The sequence below is a fragment of the Lynx rufus genome, unplaced genomic scaffold (assembly GCF_022079265.1).
Source record: "Lynx rufus isolate CCGP_SWC_20201006 ecotype Redwood Valley unplaced genomic scaffold, mLynRuf1.p SCAF_9, whole genome shotgun sequence".
NCBI classification, from domain to species: Eukaryota; Metazoa; Chordata; class Mammalia; order Carnivora; family Felidae; genus Lynx; species Lynx rufus.
In genome coordinates, this window is record NW_025814897.1 from 23,375,707 (window position 1) to 23,390,349 (window position 14,643).

Sequence of the window (14,643 nt, forward strand, 5' to 3'; positions counted from 1 at the left end):
ACTATCCAGGCCTGCTTCTAGCCTGGCGCTCTCCTCTCTGTGGTCTGTGTGACCTTGGCTTTGCACTGGGACTCCCTTCTGTCTTGGGAGCCGGCTGGTCCCCTGCTGTGGTCCCACGCAATGGTGACTGATCTCTGGCCACCCGTTTAGCTGCCCGGGGGCCCTAGGGCCAGCGTTTGCCCCCCACCTCCCAAAATGGAGGCGTGTGGGGGCTTCCTGCCCAGCATCTCAACTCTGCCAAGGCGGAGGGAATGGGGAACAGCTGCGTTGGCCGATTCCGGCTCCGTATGGATTTGGTTTGACAACAAAGCTCCCTCTGTGTTGTTCTCAGGCCCCTTACATAACCCGAGGGTGGGGGGCGGGGGGGGGGGGGAGGGAGGCGATGGGGGGAGGTGGAGATGGGGACAGGGAGACACCAGGACATGATGGTTGGAAAGGGGACAGGGACCGGGAGGAGGGGCAGGGGAGTGAGAGAGAGACCGTCGGGAAGCAGAGAGAGGAGGAAAAGTGTGCGTCTTGGCCCTACTGTTCTACTTCCGGCCTCCTCATCGGGAAGGAGCTGGATTTCTGGGTCTTCTGACTTTTGTCCTGTAGCTGCCTTGTCTTCCCCTCCTTGCACCCCACCCACCAGCCCTGGATCTGCTGGGGATCTGCCTGGGAGGAAGGGTTCGGGGCTGAGCCGGAGGGCCATCCTTAGCCCCACCCTGTAGCTGAGTGCTTTCGTAAAGAAGGGAGTCATTCTCCTCCCTTGCTCTCGGGCGTCCATTCATGACTCCAGGTCCCAGGCCTGGCTCTAGAAGCCCCTCTTGCTACCCTCTGGATGGCAGCCGTTCCCTGTACCCTGTTGGGCTGCTCAAGGCCCCACCTAGGTCCCTGGCCCAGTCTCCTGTCTGGGACCTCCCCCTAGCTCCAGACCCTCTGGCCACCCCGTCGGAGGCCCTGTGGCCCTGTCCCTGCACTGTCCCCTCCCTCAGTAATCAGACCTTCTCTTTTTGCCATCACTGTCCCTGCAGCTGTCCAAATAGAGGGGGAAGAAAATGTTCTCTTTCCGGAACAGCTGGACTGACAGCCGGGAAGGCCAGGTGAGCTGGCCAGGCTTTGGGGGTGCTTTCGGGGGTGGGAGGTACCTTGTCCCAGGGCCCTGATCCTGCCAGCTCCTAGGCAGGAGCAAACAGACACTGGGAAGAGGGCAGGAGGACCAGTAGGGCCAGGGCCCCAGTGACGGCGTGGTCTCCTGAGTTTTCTCAGGTTTTCTTCCCTGTGCCTCAGTTTTCCCCAGTCCTTTTCTGGCACAGGCTTCCTTGAAAAGAGCCTCTGGATTCCATTTGGCCCTAAAGGGTAGTGCTTGTCCCCAGGCTGCAGTGGATTAACAGGGCTGTATTCTTCTAACCTGAAAACAACAGAGGGGGGAGGAGCTGCTGGCAAGGCCCCAGATTCTCCTGGTTCTGGCACTTGGCTTGACCCCTAGCACCTCCCTCGATTCGATTTTAAGGTGTCTGCCCAGGAGGTATCCTATAGAAACCAAGCCATAACTGTGCGGAGAGATGGTGTGGGCGAGGCCCAAACCTGCTGAACGAGCCCTAGACTCTGGAATCCTCAGTCCCCAGGCCCTGACCAGCTTGTGGCTTGCCTCCCACCACCTGCCCCAGGTCTGGGTGCTGGGATGCTCCTGCAATTGCTAATGCCTCAGGGCTTGAGACAGAAAGGTCTGCTTGGGGAAGGGGGATGGCTAGGAGAGGGCTTAGGAGTTTCCCGATTTGTGGGCGGGTGGGCCAGGAGGATGGCCCCTCTCACACGAATCAGGGTTAGGTGCCTGGGCAAAGAGACCAGGCCAGGAGGATGGTGAGTGAGCGCTATGAGGGTGCCGGGTGGGGGTGTCCTCTGTCCCGTGTGTGACTGAGGTCCCCGGCTGCCTTGGGACACTCCCTAGCCCCACTGGGGACATCCCTTTGAGGCTATGTATCTTCCTGTCGTTCACTTTCCTGTAGCCCTCCCCCTCCCCCAGTGCCCACCTCCCCAAGAACCTCTGAGCATAACAGGAGTGTGACTCTGTCGCTGGCAGCCGGGCTTGGCCAGGCCGGGGGCCAGAAGTCCAGAGTTTCTCTTTACCCAACTTTCAGAGGTGAAGAGATCCCCAGAGGGCTGGCTTAGCCACTCCCTGCTCTTGAAGTGCTCCCTGGCTGATAGCTCCAGGGACCTGCAGCCTGACAAACAAACCGGGCTGGAGCGGGAGCTGAAGGTGAAGCCCTGTGGCCCGTGCCCTGGGCCGCAGGATGGGGGAAGAGAGCGCCCTGGCGGAGGGGGCTCAGCAGACCTCAGAAGCTGTACGTTGGGGGTGGGTGGGGTGGGGTGGGGTGGGCAGGGAAGAAGGAATGAGGGGTGTGTGCACGTGTGTGTAGGGGTCACTACATTCCTGCGTGTTTCCAGGGTTGGTTTGGGGGTGTGCCTGTGGGTGAGCAGAGACGGGTGTGTTTTTGCACAGAGATGCCTTTGGAGGTTTTCGACGCGGGAGGGTCGGAACGGACCGGAGCAGGGTGGGCTTGCGAAGGGTTTCAGAGTGTCTCCCTGGTGCCTCCTGGCTCTGGGTTATGGATGGGGCTGTGAGCACTTGGACGGATTTGCTGGACATGTCCCCCGTGGAGGAGCCCCAGGGGCAGAGGTGGTCCTGGGGCATCTTTGATAACCTGAGCATCAGCCGGCCCTCCAGCCAGTATTCCCACCTGCTCTGCTCTGGCCTCTGCCCCCAGGGACCACTGCTTGCCCTGGAAGGTCTGCACCTTCCCCAGCAGCACCTAGAATGCTAGCCGCCCCACCCCCTTAGCTCTTCATCAACCTTTTACTTGGAGGAGAGTCAGTTCATTGAAAGTCTTAACTGATGTGAAACCTTAAAAGGGCCTTGCTGGCTTCGCTCTTCCTTGGGGACAGCTACTGCAGGAAATGGGGTCTTGCTTTTCCTTCTTCCTGGTTTCATTTCTCAGTTAGAGCCCCCACCGCAGGTGCTACATTGCCACAGGGCACTTCCCTCTTTTCCCTACCCCCACCCTCAGCTCCCCTAACTCGGTTGGGCTCCTAATAGGAATTCAGGAGCCGGTCCTCCCCCTGTTGACCTCTTGAAACCTCCATGTTCCAGAACCACCATGGCAGGACAGCTTGGATAGACAGGGGAGAGCTGTTTCCCTGCTATTCCCAGATGTTCCCAAACAGCCGTGCTGATAGCCACCATTCTTGGGTCAGAGCTAGAATGTTTTTCATTGCCCTGCACTGTCCCTGCCTGCGGACTTTGGGAGTACCTGCCCGAGACAGGGGAGAACCAGCAGAGGGAATATCACTTTGGAAATAAGTGAGGAGGGTACTGCTTCTGGAACTGCTATGGAGAGGGGGCGCTGCTCAGGGGAGGGGGCCCATCTCTATGCCTGTGGGATGGGACTGATCGGGGGTCTGGGCACCTTCTCTAGAACATGCTATGCCCAGAGACAGTGGCTTCTGCAGTGAGGCCTGCTCCCTCCCTCCTATCCCGTGCTTCTCACGTGACAGCAGTGCAACTCCAGTCTGACCAGTACACAGGACCTGGGTTTCGTGCAGGGCAGAGCCTGGGTGGCACTGCTCCTCCCCCTCTGCCTGAGCAGCTGCGTGTGCCCTCGTAGTTTGTGCCATGGAGACAGCAGCTGGGAGGAGAGGGGAGTATGGTTGTGGTTGTGGACCCCTCCCATGGTGTCGGCCTGGCCTGTACTAAGGCTTTTCGATCTCAGGATGGCTTTCGAGGATCACACACCTCCCAAAACTTGCTCTTGTGACCTGAATTTCACAGATGAGGAATCTGAGGTCCTGAGAGATACAGGAGCTTGTTCAGGACTGCCTGGCCTGTGACTGCAGAGGTGGGATTGAACCTCAGGTTTGTGTCCAGACCCCTCTCCTCTGCCTCCAGGATGCCAAAGGTCCTTTGAGGTGCAGGGAGGGGTGGCTGAGGTTTTAGCCTAGGCCGGCCCTCTTGGGGAACAAATAAAGGGGATGTGAGGTAATAGGGCATCTTTGAGGCTCTCCTGGGATCTCGATAGGTCTGTTGGTTGACATCAGCTCATCGTGTGGTCCAATAGCCCTGGAGCTGGTGGTGATTAAGGTGAGTCAAAGGTGGTGCAGAAGCCACGCCTTCTTGGTGATAAGGGTATGTTTGTGAGCGCAGCCACGTGTGTTTGGCAAAAGTTGTGACACTTGGTGCGTCCGCCAGCCCCTGAGCCCAGCCTCTAGCAGGCTCCTAGCGCCTTGTGTGCTCAGGTCTTTGCAAAATAAGGGTCTGGGATGCTCTAATCTGACGAAACTTTTCTGTCCATGCTTGTCCTGCTCATTTGCTCGTTCATTTAGACATGTGTTCATTTCAGTGTTTGTCAGTTACCTACCACGTGACATGTATTAAATTTGGTGCGAGAGATACTGTCGGCCACAAGGAGTCCCTGCTTTCTTGGGGTATGGGAAATAGCGTGGTGTCACTGCTACAAAGGAAGCAAAACGGAGTGAGGAGGCAAGACTGGGGGCCGGGAGGAGACTCCTAGATTGGGTAGTCTGGGACCCTGGCTTGAGGGGCAGCATGAAAGGGAGAGTGGCCAGGACAAGGGAAGCCAGGGACGGAGGTCTGGGCTTGTGATTCCAGATCCCACACCATTTATCCTGCCGTCAGCCCCTGCCAAGACAAGGACTCAGATGGGAATCTTTAGCCCTGTCTCCATTCTCAAGTGGGGGTCAGGTGTGGAGGGGGCGTGCAAGCTAAACTTCTTCTCTTTGGGGAGGGGAGGGTGTGTTTAGGAAGTGCTGGGGGAAGCGGGAAGCCCAGGGGTCATCGGGGACTTTCTCTGTTCGGTGGACAGTCCCATGGGCATCACGTAAGGTTCGGTGTTTATTTCTTTGCCTTTGGTCGCACAACAGACTGAGGGAAAAATCGTGTTTTTTTTCATTTATTTTTTATTATTATTATTTTTTTTTTTTTTAATTTTTTTTTCAACGTTTATTTATTTTTGGGACAGAGAGAGACAGAGCATGAACGGGGGAGGGGCAGAGAGAGAGGGAGACACAGAGTCAGAAACAGGCTCCAGGCTCTGAGCCATCAGCCCAGAGCCCGACGCGGGGCTCGAACTCACGGACCGCGAGATCGTGACCTGGCTGAAGTCGGACGCTTAACCGACTGCGCCACCCAGGCGCCCCTATTTTTTATTATTTTTTTAAAGATTTTTATTTTTAAGTACAACCCAGAGATCAAGGGCGGCACACTCCACCGACTGCACCATCCAGGCGCCCCACCAAAAAATGGTGTTTTCAAAATGATGTTTTAATCCACCCTGCATCCCACACAGCCACAGCTTTTGGATTTCACTTAGCACATGAAGAAGAAGTATGGCTAATAGTTGCTGTTCGCTGAGCGTTTCCCATGTGTCTTTCCTATGTTATCATGTTAACCAGCACAGTGGGACTTGTGGCAGGGGCTCTTGGCCTCCATTCTACAGATGGGGAGACCAAGGCTTAGGGATGCTAAGTGGCAGAGGCAGGGTTCAGGCCCAGTGGCCAGTGCCCCAGGCACAGCTCTTGGCCTGAGGAGGAGCGAAGGTTCTGGCAAGACAGTTCCATGTGACCCGCTTGCCAACCTAAACATGGCTGTCCACGTGGACCCCGGGAGGGTGTGGCGTGCGAGGCGTAGCCGTGAGGCCAGTTCTGCTCAGGCACTGGGGCGAGTTGCCAGGGTCAGGAAGACGTTGGATGTGGTGAGAGCGGAGATTGGGCTGGTGTGCCAGGTGCCAATGTCACCTTGAACTGTGGCTGTGCATCCAGAACCCTGACAGCCCAGGAAGAGGGGAACGGATGCTGGGGAAGAGTGGAGTCTTCTCAACTCTGACACTCTTGAGACCTTGAGACAGTGCTCACTGTGACTGTCAGAGTGACCAGGGCCCTCTGGAGGCATCTCGGACACTCTGATTTAGCCTTCCTGAGCTGGGGTCCAGGAAGTGTGTGCAGCTTAATGTGCTCTACAGGTACTTCCAGTAGGATCTCAGAGATTGCCTGGTCCAGCGCTGTCCAGTGGAAATGCACTGGGGGGCAGGCGCCTGGGTGTCTCAGCCAGTTGAGCATTTGACTCTTGATTTCGGCTGAGTCAAGGTTGTGAGATTGAGCCCGTATCCAGGTCTGCTTGATATTCTCTCTCTCTCTCTCTCTCTCTCTCTGCCCCTCCCCCATGTTCTCTCACTCTCAAACAAAACAAAACAAAACAAAACAAAAAAACAGTGGGAACCACAAACTCAAGCCACATAGGTAATTTTAAATTTTAAAAGAGGTTAAGTTAGGGTTCCTGGCTGGCTCAGTTGGAAGAGCATGTGACTCTTGATCTCGGGGCTGTGAGTTTGGGCCCAACATTGAGTATAGAGATTACTGAAAATAAACATATTTTTTAAAATGTTAACTTAGGGGCGCCTGGGTGGCTCAGTCGGTTAAGCGTCCGACTTCGGCTCAGGTCATGATCTCGCGGTGTGTGAGTTCAAGCCCCACGCCGGGCTCTGTGCTGACAGCTCAGAGCCTGGAGCCTGCTTCGGATTCTGTGTCTCCCTCTCTCTCTGCCCCTCCCCTGCTAACAGTCTGTCTCTCTCTGTCTCTCAATAATAAATAAATGTTCAAAAAAATTTTTTTAATGTTAAGTTAGCTACATTTTTAAAAAGCAAAAATAAGGAGGTGAAATAAATTTTGAATATTTTAACCCAGTATAGCCAAAATATTAGTTCAGTGTGTGATCAATCAAATAGATTTTTAAGGTGATAGTTCACTTTTTTTGGTACTAAGTCTCTGAAATCCAGCATGTTTTCTTTTTTTTTTTTTATTGTTAGTGTAACTTTATTTATTGATGCATTCACGTATTTATTTATAATTTACATCCAAGTTAGTTAGCATGTAGTGCAATTAGGATTTCAGGAGTGGATTCCAGTGATTCATCCCCTATGTCTAACACCCAGCGCTCATCCCAACAAGTGTCTTCCTCACTGCATATGTTTTCCACTTGTAACACACTCAGTGTGAACCAGCCACACTGCAAGTACTCCATAGCCACATGTGGGATGGGGCAGGGCTGGTGCCATCCACCGTTTTCAGAAGAGGAATCTGGAGGCCAGAGGAGGAAGGAGACTGGCCAGATTGGTGGGGAGCTGAGTTCAGGCCCCAACTCCGGTAGTGCCTTTAGCCTAGGCATCTTGGGGCCAAATTCGTCAACTCCTGGGTGAAAAGTCTGGGGAAGGAAACATACCCTAAGCCCCTGCCTGGGACCTGGGGCAGGTCCACAGCCACACCATACTGTTCCTTTTTTAAATCCTGGCTATGAGTCTGTACCGTTGATTCTCTACCCTGCCACAGCTTCAGCTTTCTGGAATTCAAAGCTTCTGCCCCACCCAGAAAGACACCAGAAGTATGATTTTCAAGTGGTTCCCCGTGGTGTCTTGTGACTGGCAGCTGATAAAGTGGATGATACAGTGTTTCTGTGCAGGAGGCTGCAAGTGCTGGGCTGGTTGGGGTGTCTGATGGGGGCGCGGCAGCCTGTGGACCCCACGAGTGGGGAACAGAGAGCCTTCTGTGCTTCAGTGGGAAGCCTGTCAGTCCCCTTTCCCTCCAACCTTGGATGGCCAGACAGATGCCCCCATCTGCCCACTCACGGGCCTTGAGGCAGTTGGTCAATTACGCAGCCCTGGGCTGTCTCACATGAGCTGGGGCCAAGGCAGGCCTCACTCCCCATTGGGCGTGCCGTGGTCATGCTGTGCTGTTCAGTGATGGGGAGAGGACACAGTCTGCAGGCTGTGTCTAGCCAGGGGGTGAGCCGGAGGGGATGAAGCGAGTATGGGACCCACTGTTGCTGCTTCCTCTTCTCTTGGTCCAGTGATGTCCCCGACCAATAGATCCATTTATGAATTCAGTGAATTTGTATTGAGAGCCTACTGTGTACAGGTCACTATCCTAGACATTGGTGATACACCAGCAAACAAAACAACAACAGAATCTTTACAAGCAGGGAGGGGGGATCGGAAATGTTGGGTGTGCATGGAACTCTCGATGGCAGGTAGAGAAGGTGAATAAAGAGATCAGTGAAGAGATATCAAACCCATGTCTCTCTGGGTAGACAAGGAGCCCATGGAGCGTTTTTGAGCTGAGAAGTGTTGTAGGTGACTGATCTGTTCGGGAGAATTGCACACACTTAGCCATCTGCACCCAAGAATGACTGATTAAAGTAGGGTGTAGTCCCACGGAACCCCAATGGCGTGTGTCATCTCGCCTTAGTGAGCAACAGCGTCAAGTCACGTGGACTTCATAGTCCAGCTTGAGTCCCCTCTGGAATATTAGCAGAGGACTCCGAGCTGGGAGGAATCATGGTGGGCTGGCTGGCACCACTGAGATTCACTCACTTTGACAGGTGGAAATGCGACCCCAGATTCCTAAGATGAAATGTGCATGAGCAGGTGTAGAACAGATCTGCTCTTAGGTTCAAAAGGGTAGCCACACAAGTTCAGGAGGCCTGGCTGAGGGATTTTAGTCCCATGCCACGGGCGTGTTGTGGTGGCAGGAAAGTGAGCGCAGTCTTAGCCAGCATTCATGGAAGTCTGGTGTCCAGATGGAAGGCAGTACTAATCCCGTGGATACAGTTGTATGCATTGGAAGCCTGCTGGAGAGCTTCCATAGGAGCCTCGGGCTACGGGGAGGGGGGTGGGTGGCAAATAGAGACTGTGTCTCATAAGAAGGCTGCCTGAGAAGGAGCAAGGAAGGCTGCTGGTAGCTGCTGTAAGCGTTTGAAAGACTTTGATCTGGTAGAGGGCTGACTTCCTTTACTTGCTCGAGGAAGTAAAAGAATCGAGGGAGCCATTCCTTCACAGGAGAGTTTTTGAGGCAGTAGAGGGTCGGGCATGTGGGCTCCAGAGCCAAGCAGCCTGAGTCCCAGTCCTTCTCACTAGCCCTTCGCCCTCGGGCAAGTTGCTGACCCTTCCTGCACATCGGGTCCCTGTCTCTGTGATGCAGGTCGTCATGGTGTTTAACTCCTAGGGTTGAGATCATACTTGGACAGCCCCTAAAAGTGTCTAGCAGACTAGTTCTCAACATCTGGTCATGTCTGGAGACAATGTGGTTGTCACACTGGGGAGTGGGGTTCCTACTGGGGAGTGGCATCTGGTGGGTAGAGGTCAAAGATGTTGCTAAACACGGCCCCTCACAACAGTGACTTCTCTGGTCCCCAAAGCAATGGCGATGGGGTAGGAACCCTCCTGATATCCCACATGGTAAATGCACCATACATTTTAGCAATTAACAAGGGATGTAACACATGTTTAATCTCATCTTATTACTTGTGTGTCGGATGTTTACAAAACATCTGCTACATTTTGAACTCTATAATAGAGTCTGAAAATATAATGAAGTCCCAGACCACAGAGGTCATAGTCTCATGGGCAAGATACAAAACACATAATATAATATAAAATTATATTATGTGATACAGCATCTTCTGTAATCCAGGCACTCTGATAGACTCTTGGTATAAACAAGCCTCCAATTTCAGAGGTCAGGAGATAGTGGGCAAAACAGGAAGAGCAGTAATTACATAATATGAAATTATATTACCTGTGAAGTGCCAGAAGCAAGTTACAAACGATATTTTGTGGGAAGAGAAACATCAATTGCTTAGAAATGTCCGAATAGATTTCATAGAGGTGGAGCCCTTTGAGATGACACTGGAGTGAGGTGGTTCCAATGAATGGGGCGGGGAGGGGCTTAGGGTGTCCCACTGGAGGGGAGTCTGCAGAGGAGGTGATGTGCTTGGGAAGAGGATAGCAGGTGCACCTGCAGGGCGTGTGACCCGAGGGTGAAGGGTCCTGGTGGCCACTAAGGAGCTTTGGCTTTTCATTTAAGGAATGGGAGCAACTGAGGCAGGAGGGTGCTTTGATCCAAGTTATTTCTTAGAAGCATCCCATGTTGGCAGTTCCAAAAGAGGGGGTTGAGTGTAGAAAGACTAATTGGGCAGAGACCAATTAGGAAGCAGGGAAGGTGGGGTGGGATCTAGACTCTATGTGTCTCAAGAAGACATGGAAGGACTGTATTCTAAAATGTTTCTGAGGCTCTAGACCATGTGACCTTTGTGCCGCAGCCAGGTTTTTTAAAGCTTCACATGCCCAGTGCCTCCCACGATGCCGAACATTCAGTTCATTAGGAGCCCAGAGAGCACTGGTTGGGATGAGGAATTGGAGTAGAATCAATCATATTTAGTAACTGTTCAGTAGGGATGGCGTGAGGGGAGGCAGATGTTGGCAGGCTGAGTTTAGGATGATGTGGGGCCTGGGTGGGGGGGCAGCGGAGAGTGGGGAGAAACGGGTCCAGTTTGGGCATGTGAAGTTTGAAGCGTTTGTGATCATCTGGGTAGGATGTGCAGCAGACAACCAGAAATAGGATGGGATCTGGGGAGGAATCAAAGGGTTTGGATCATCAGGGTAGGAGTAGTGGTCAGTCGTCTGATAGTGAATGCACTTGTCCTGTGAAAACAGGCAGGGGAGAGCAGAGGGTCAAGGATAGATCCCTGGGGAACGCCAGCACCTGACTGAAGTGGGGTCAGAACAGACTGGCACAGAGCTAGGAGGGAAACCTGGAGAAGTTCTTGACCCAGAAGCCAAGAAGGCGGTATCAGTGGACTGTATCAAAGGCTTCAGAGTATGAGGGAGAGTGAAGACAGTCCTTCCTCAGGTTGGACAGTTACGAGGCCGCTGATGGCTTTCACAGGAGCTATTTCCGCATAAAACGTGGGTGGTGGTGTAGGGCTGAAGGAGTGAGTGGAAACAGCACAGATACAGAAGTCTGACCACTGGAGGTAAGGGGGCAGACGCAGGGGTAGCTGGAGGAGGAGGTAGAGGCAAAGAGGGAGGAGGGAGATTTAAGTATGTTTATTAGAGAGGAGTGACAGAGAGAAGGGCAAAGGGGACCACTGATGGGGAACAGTACTGGCAAGGTGAGCGGGGATCGGTGTCCAGGTGGAGGGATTAGGAGGGAACAAGAGGGGTGGGTGAGTCTAGAGGTGGCAGACAGGTAGCTCCAGTTTTTCCCTCTAGAACTGAGGGACGTGTATTACGTGACTCGCTCAAGGTCTGTGAACCAGTAAGAACAGAGCCGGTGCCTCTGCCCCCACGGGTCTTCCTGGACCCCTTCTCAGGGACATTACACCATATCCGTTTGATAGGCCCCAGGGCTCGAGGGGCCTGGCATCATGCTGTGCCCTTAGGGGGATACTGTCCCTCCTGGGTCAGCAGGTACAGTACCTGCTGGGTACCTGCTGTGTGTCAGGCTGTGAGTGTCTGTGCTGCATGAGACACGGTTGCTGCTTCCATGGGGCCTTAATTCTTCACCCTGTGCCCCTGGTTCTGCCCTTTCGTGATGTCTGGGGCTGTGCTCATAGCCTCACCTCTGCAAGGGACACTGCTATTTGGCCAAGCATCTTAAGAGCACACGGCCTTCCTGCCCTGGGGTCACTTTGCCTAGTGGGTTGGGCGAGCTGGTTTCCTCGGCAGTTGGTGGTAGGGGCTGGTGCACGTTGGACGTGAGCAGATCAGATTCCCGCTGTTCTACCCAGGTACTCTACTGTGACTTTTTCTCATGCCTGATCAGTAATGTGGGACAGCTGCTGGGAGAAGGCTATCGGTTGACCTGAGGCAGGCCCAAGAAGCCTGTGCTCCGGGATTGTCCGGGGCTGCTGGTCCTCGGCTTGGCCCAGCAAGGGGAAGGGGTGGGCTGATGAAATCCCTGATAGGGGATCTTGGAGCAAGCTCAAAGACCGGGCAGTCTGCTTCACACAGACCAGCACAGTTTGGGAACAAAGACATACCAGTGCAGACTTTCCGGGGAAGAGGTCCAAGATGGCTAGTTGTCTTGTTGCTGGGGACCCGGACTAGTCAGCTGTGCTCACCTCCCGGTGCCAAAGGTCTCCTCCATCCAGGTGGGGCCTGGAGGGTGGCTGGGTATGCGTCTTTCAGTTACTGTGGAGCTCGGTATGTGGTATTTTTCATCCCGGCTTCCTGTTGGAATCACCAGGGAGGTGGGGGTTTGTTTTGTTTTGTTTAGGAATGCCTGTGCCCTGCCCTTAACCAATTAAACAACAATCTCGGAGAAGGGGACGTGGACATCTATATATTTTCGTATTTCTCAGGTGCTGGCCTTGTGCCAGTCAGGTCACCGATGTCGTGACCTACTGATACAAAAGGAGATGAAGTGAAATGGAGTGAATCCTGGTCATGAAAGATTGAGAGGGAGTAGAGGGTAGGAGAGGGTGTGGTTCCTCAAGTCCTGAGCTCTCAGGATCCTGGCGTGGAGCTCTCGAACACAGAGTGTGGTCCTAGCCCAGCAGCAGGGCACCACCTGGGAGTTAGTTAGAATTCATACCCAGCCACACCCACTGAGTCAGGATGTACACATCAAGGTTGAGCAGCCTGCTTTGGTCATTCATTCGGACATCCTCATTATCCTCCCCTTCCTCCTCCTCCTCCACTTCCCCCTCCTCTCCCCTACCTCCTCCGCCTTCCCCTCTCCCTCCTTCCTCCTCCTCCCACCCCCTTATTCTTCCCACCCTCTTCCTCCTCCTCCTCCTCCTCCTCCTCAGTAGTTCCTTTTATTTTAATATAATTTATTGTCAAATTGGCTTCCATACAATACCTAGTGCTCATCCCAACCAGTGCCCTCCTCCCTTCCCATCACCCACTTTCCCCTCTCCCCCACACCCCATCAACCCTCAGTTTGTTTTCTGTATTTAAGGGTGTCTTATGGTTTGCCTCCCTCTCTCTCTGTTTGTAACTGTTTTTTTCCTCCCCTTCCCTTCCCCCATGGTCTTCTGTTAAGTTTCTCAAGATCCACATATGAGTGAAAACATATGATATCTGTCTTTCTCTGACTGACTTAGCCTAATACCCTCCAGTTCCATCCACGTTGCTGCAGATGGCATGATTTCATTCTTTTCTCATTGCCAAGTAGTATTCCATTGTATACATAAACCACATCTTCTTTATCCATTCGTCAGTTGTTGGACATTTAGGCACTTTCCATAATTTGCCTATTGTTGAAAGCGCCGCTGTAAACACTGGGGTACACGTGCCCCTATGCGTCAGCACTCCTGTATCCCTTGGGTAAATTCCTAGCAGTGCTATTGCTGGGTCATAGGGTAGATCTATTTTTAATTTTTTGAGGAACCTTCACACTGTTTTCCAGAGCGGCTGCACCAGTTTGCATTCCCACCAACAGTGCATGAGGGTTCCCGTTTCTCCACATCCTCTCCAGTGTTATAGTCTCCTGATTTGTTCATTTTAGCCACTCTGACCGGTGTGAGGTGGTATCTCAGTGTGGCTTTGATTTGTATTTCCCTGATGATGAGGGACGTTGAGCATCGTTTCATGCGTCGGTTGGCCATCTGGATGTCTTCTTTGGAAAAGTGTCTATTCATGTCTTCTGCCCATTTCTTCACTGGATTATTTGGTTTTCGGGTGTGGAGTTTGGTGAGTTCTTTAACAGATTTTAGATACTAGCCCTTTACCAGATATGTCATTTGCAAATATCTTTTCCCATTCCGTCAGTTGCCTTTTAGTTTTGTTGATTGTTTCCTTTGTAGTGCAGAAGCTTTTTATCTTGATGAAGTCCCAGTAGTTCATTTTTGCTTTTAATTCCCTTGCCTTTGGAGATGTGTCAAGTAAGAAATTGCTGCAGCTGAGGTCAAAGAGGTTGTTGCCTGCTTTCTCCTCTCGGGTTTTGATGGTTTCCTGTCTCACATTCAGGTCTTTCATCCATTTTGAGTTTATTTTTGTGTATGGTGTAAGAAAGTGGTCTAGTTTCATTTTTCTGCATGTTACTGTCCAGTTCTCCCAGCACCATTTGCTAAAAAGACTGCGTTTTTTCCATTGGATACTCTTTCCTGCTTTGTCAAAGATTAGTTGGCCATACATTTGTGGGTCCAATTCTGGGTTCTGTATTCTATTCCGTTGGTCTATTTGTCTGTTTTGTGCCAATACCATACTGTCTTGATGATTACAGCTTTGTAGTAGAGGCTAAAGTCTGGGATTGTGATGCCTCCTGCTTTGGTTTCTTTTTCAGTATCACTTTGGCTCTTCGTGGTCTTTTGTGGTTCCGTACAAATTTTAGGATTGTTTGTTCTATCTTTGAGAAGAATGCAGGTGCAATTTTGCTTGGCTGCGTGTTAGAATCACCTGAAATGCTTGCACAAATTCCAGTGCTGGGCCAGTCACATTAAGTGAGAATTCCTAGGTGTGGGACCCAGATACTCTTAATTATACTTTACTTTAAAAATTATTTAGCACCCCAGGTGATTTTCCTGTTCAGCCAAGATCAAAAACACCCAGTTTAACTAGTGTTTCTTAAACTTGAATGTACCTCTCATTGATCAGGAGATCTTATTCAAATGCAGATCCTGATTTTGTAGGTGTGGAGGGGCCTGAGATTATGCATTAAAATTTTTTTTTTAATGTTTATTTATTTTATACTTTTTAAATGTTTGTTTACTTTTGAGAGAGAGAGCGTCAGCAGGTGAGGGGCAGAGAGAGAGAGAGGGAGACACAGAATCTGAAGCAGGCTCCAGGCTCTGAGCTGTTAGCACAGAGCCCG

At 52.0% G+C, this 14,643-nt stretch overlaps 1 protein-coding gene across 3 annotated transcripts in view; it reads left to right on the forward strand.

Annotated features, from left to right (window-relative positions):
- Nucleotides 1–14,643, forward strand: part of ST3GAL4 (ST3 beta-galactoside alpha-2,3-sialyltransferase 4) — a 33,575-nt gene that overhangs the window by 8,675 nt on the left and 10,257 nt on the right. The window contains exon 3 of one of the 3 annotated variants that reach the window (XM_047070707.1): nucleotides 1,014–1,082. The exons of the other annotated variants lie outside the window; for them this stretch is intronic. Within the exon in view, the coding sequence (XP_046926663.1) occupies nucleotides 1,038–1,082 (45 nt within the window). The 5' untranslated portion in view covers nucleotides 1,014–1,037. The remainder of the gene's footprint in view (nucleotides 1–1,013; nucleotides 1,083–14,643) is intronic. 3 annotated transcript variants of the gene reach the window in all.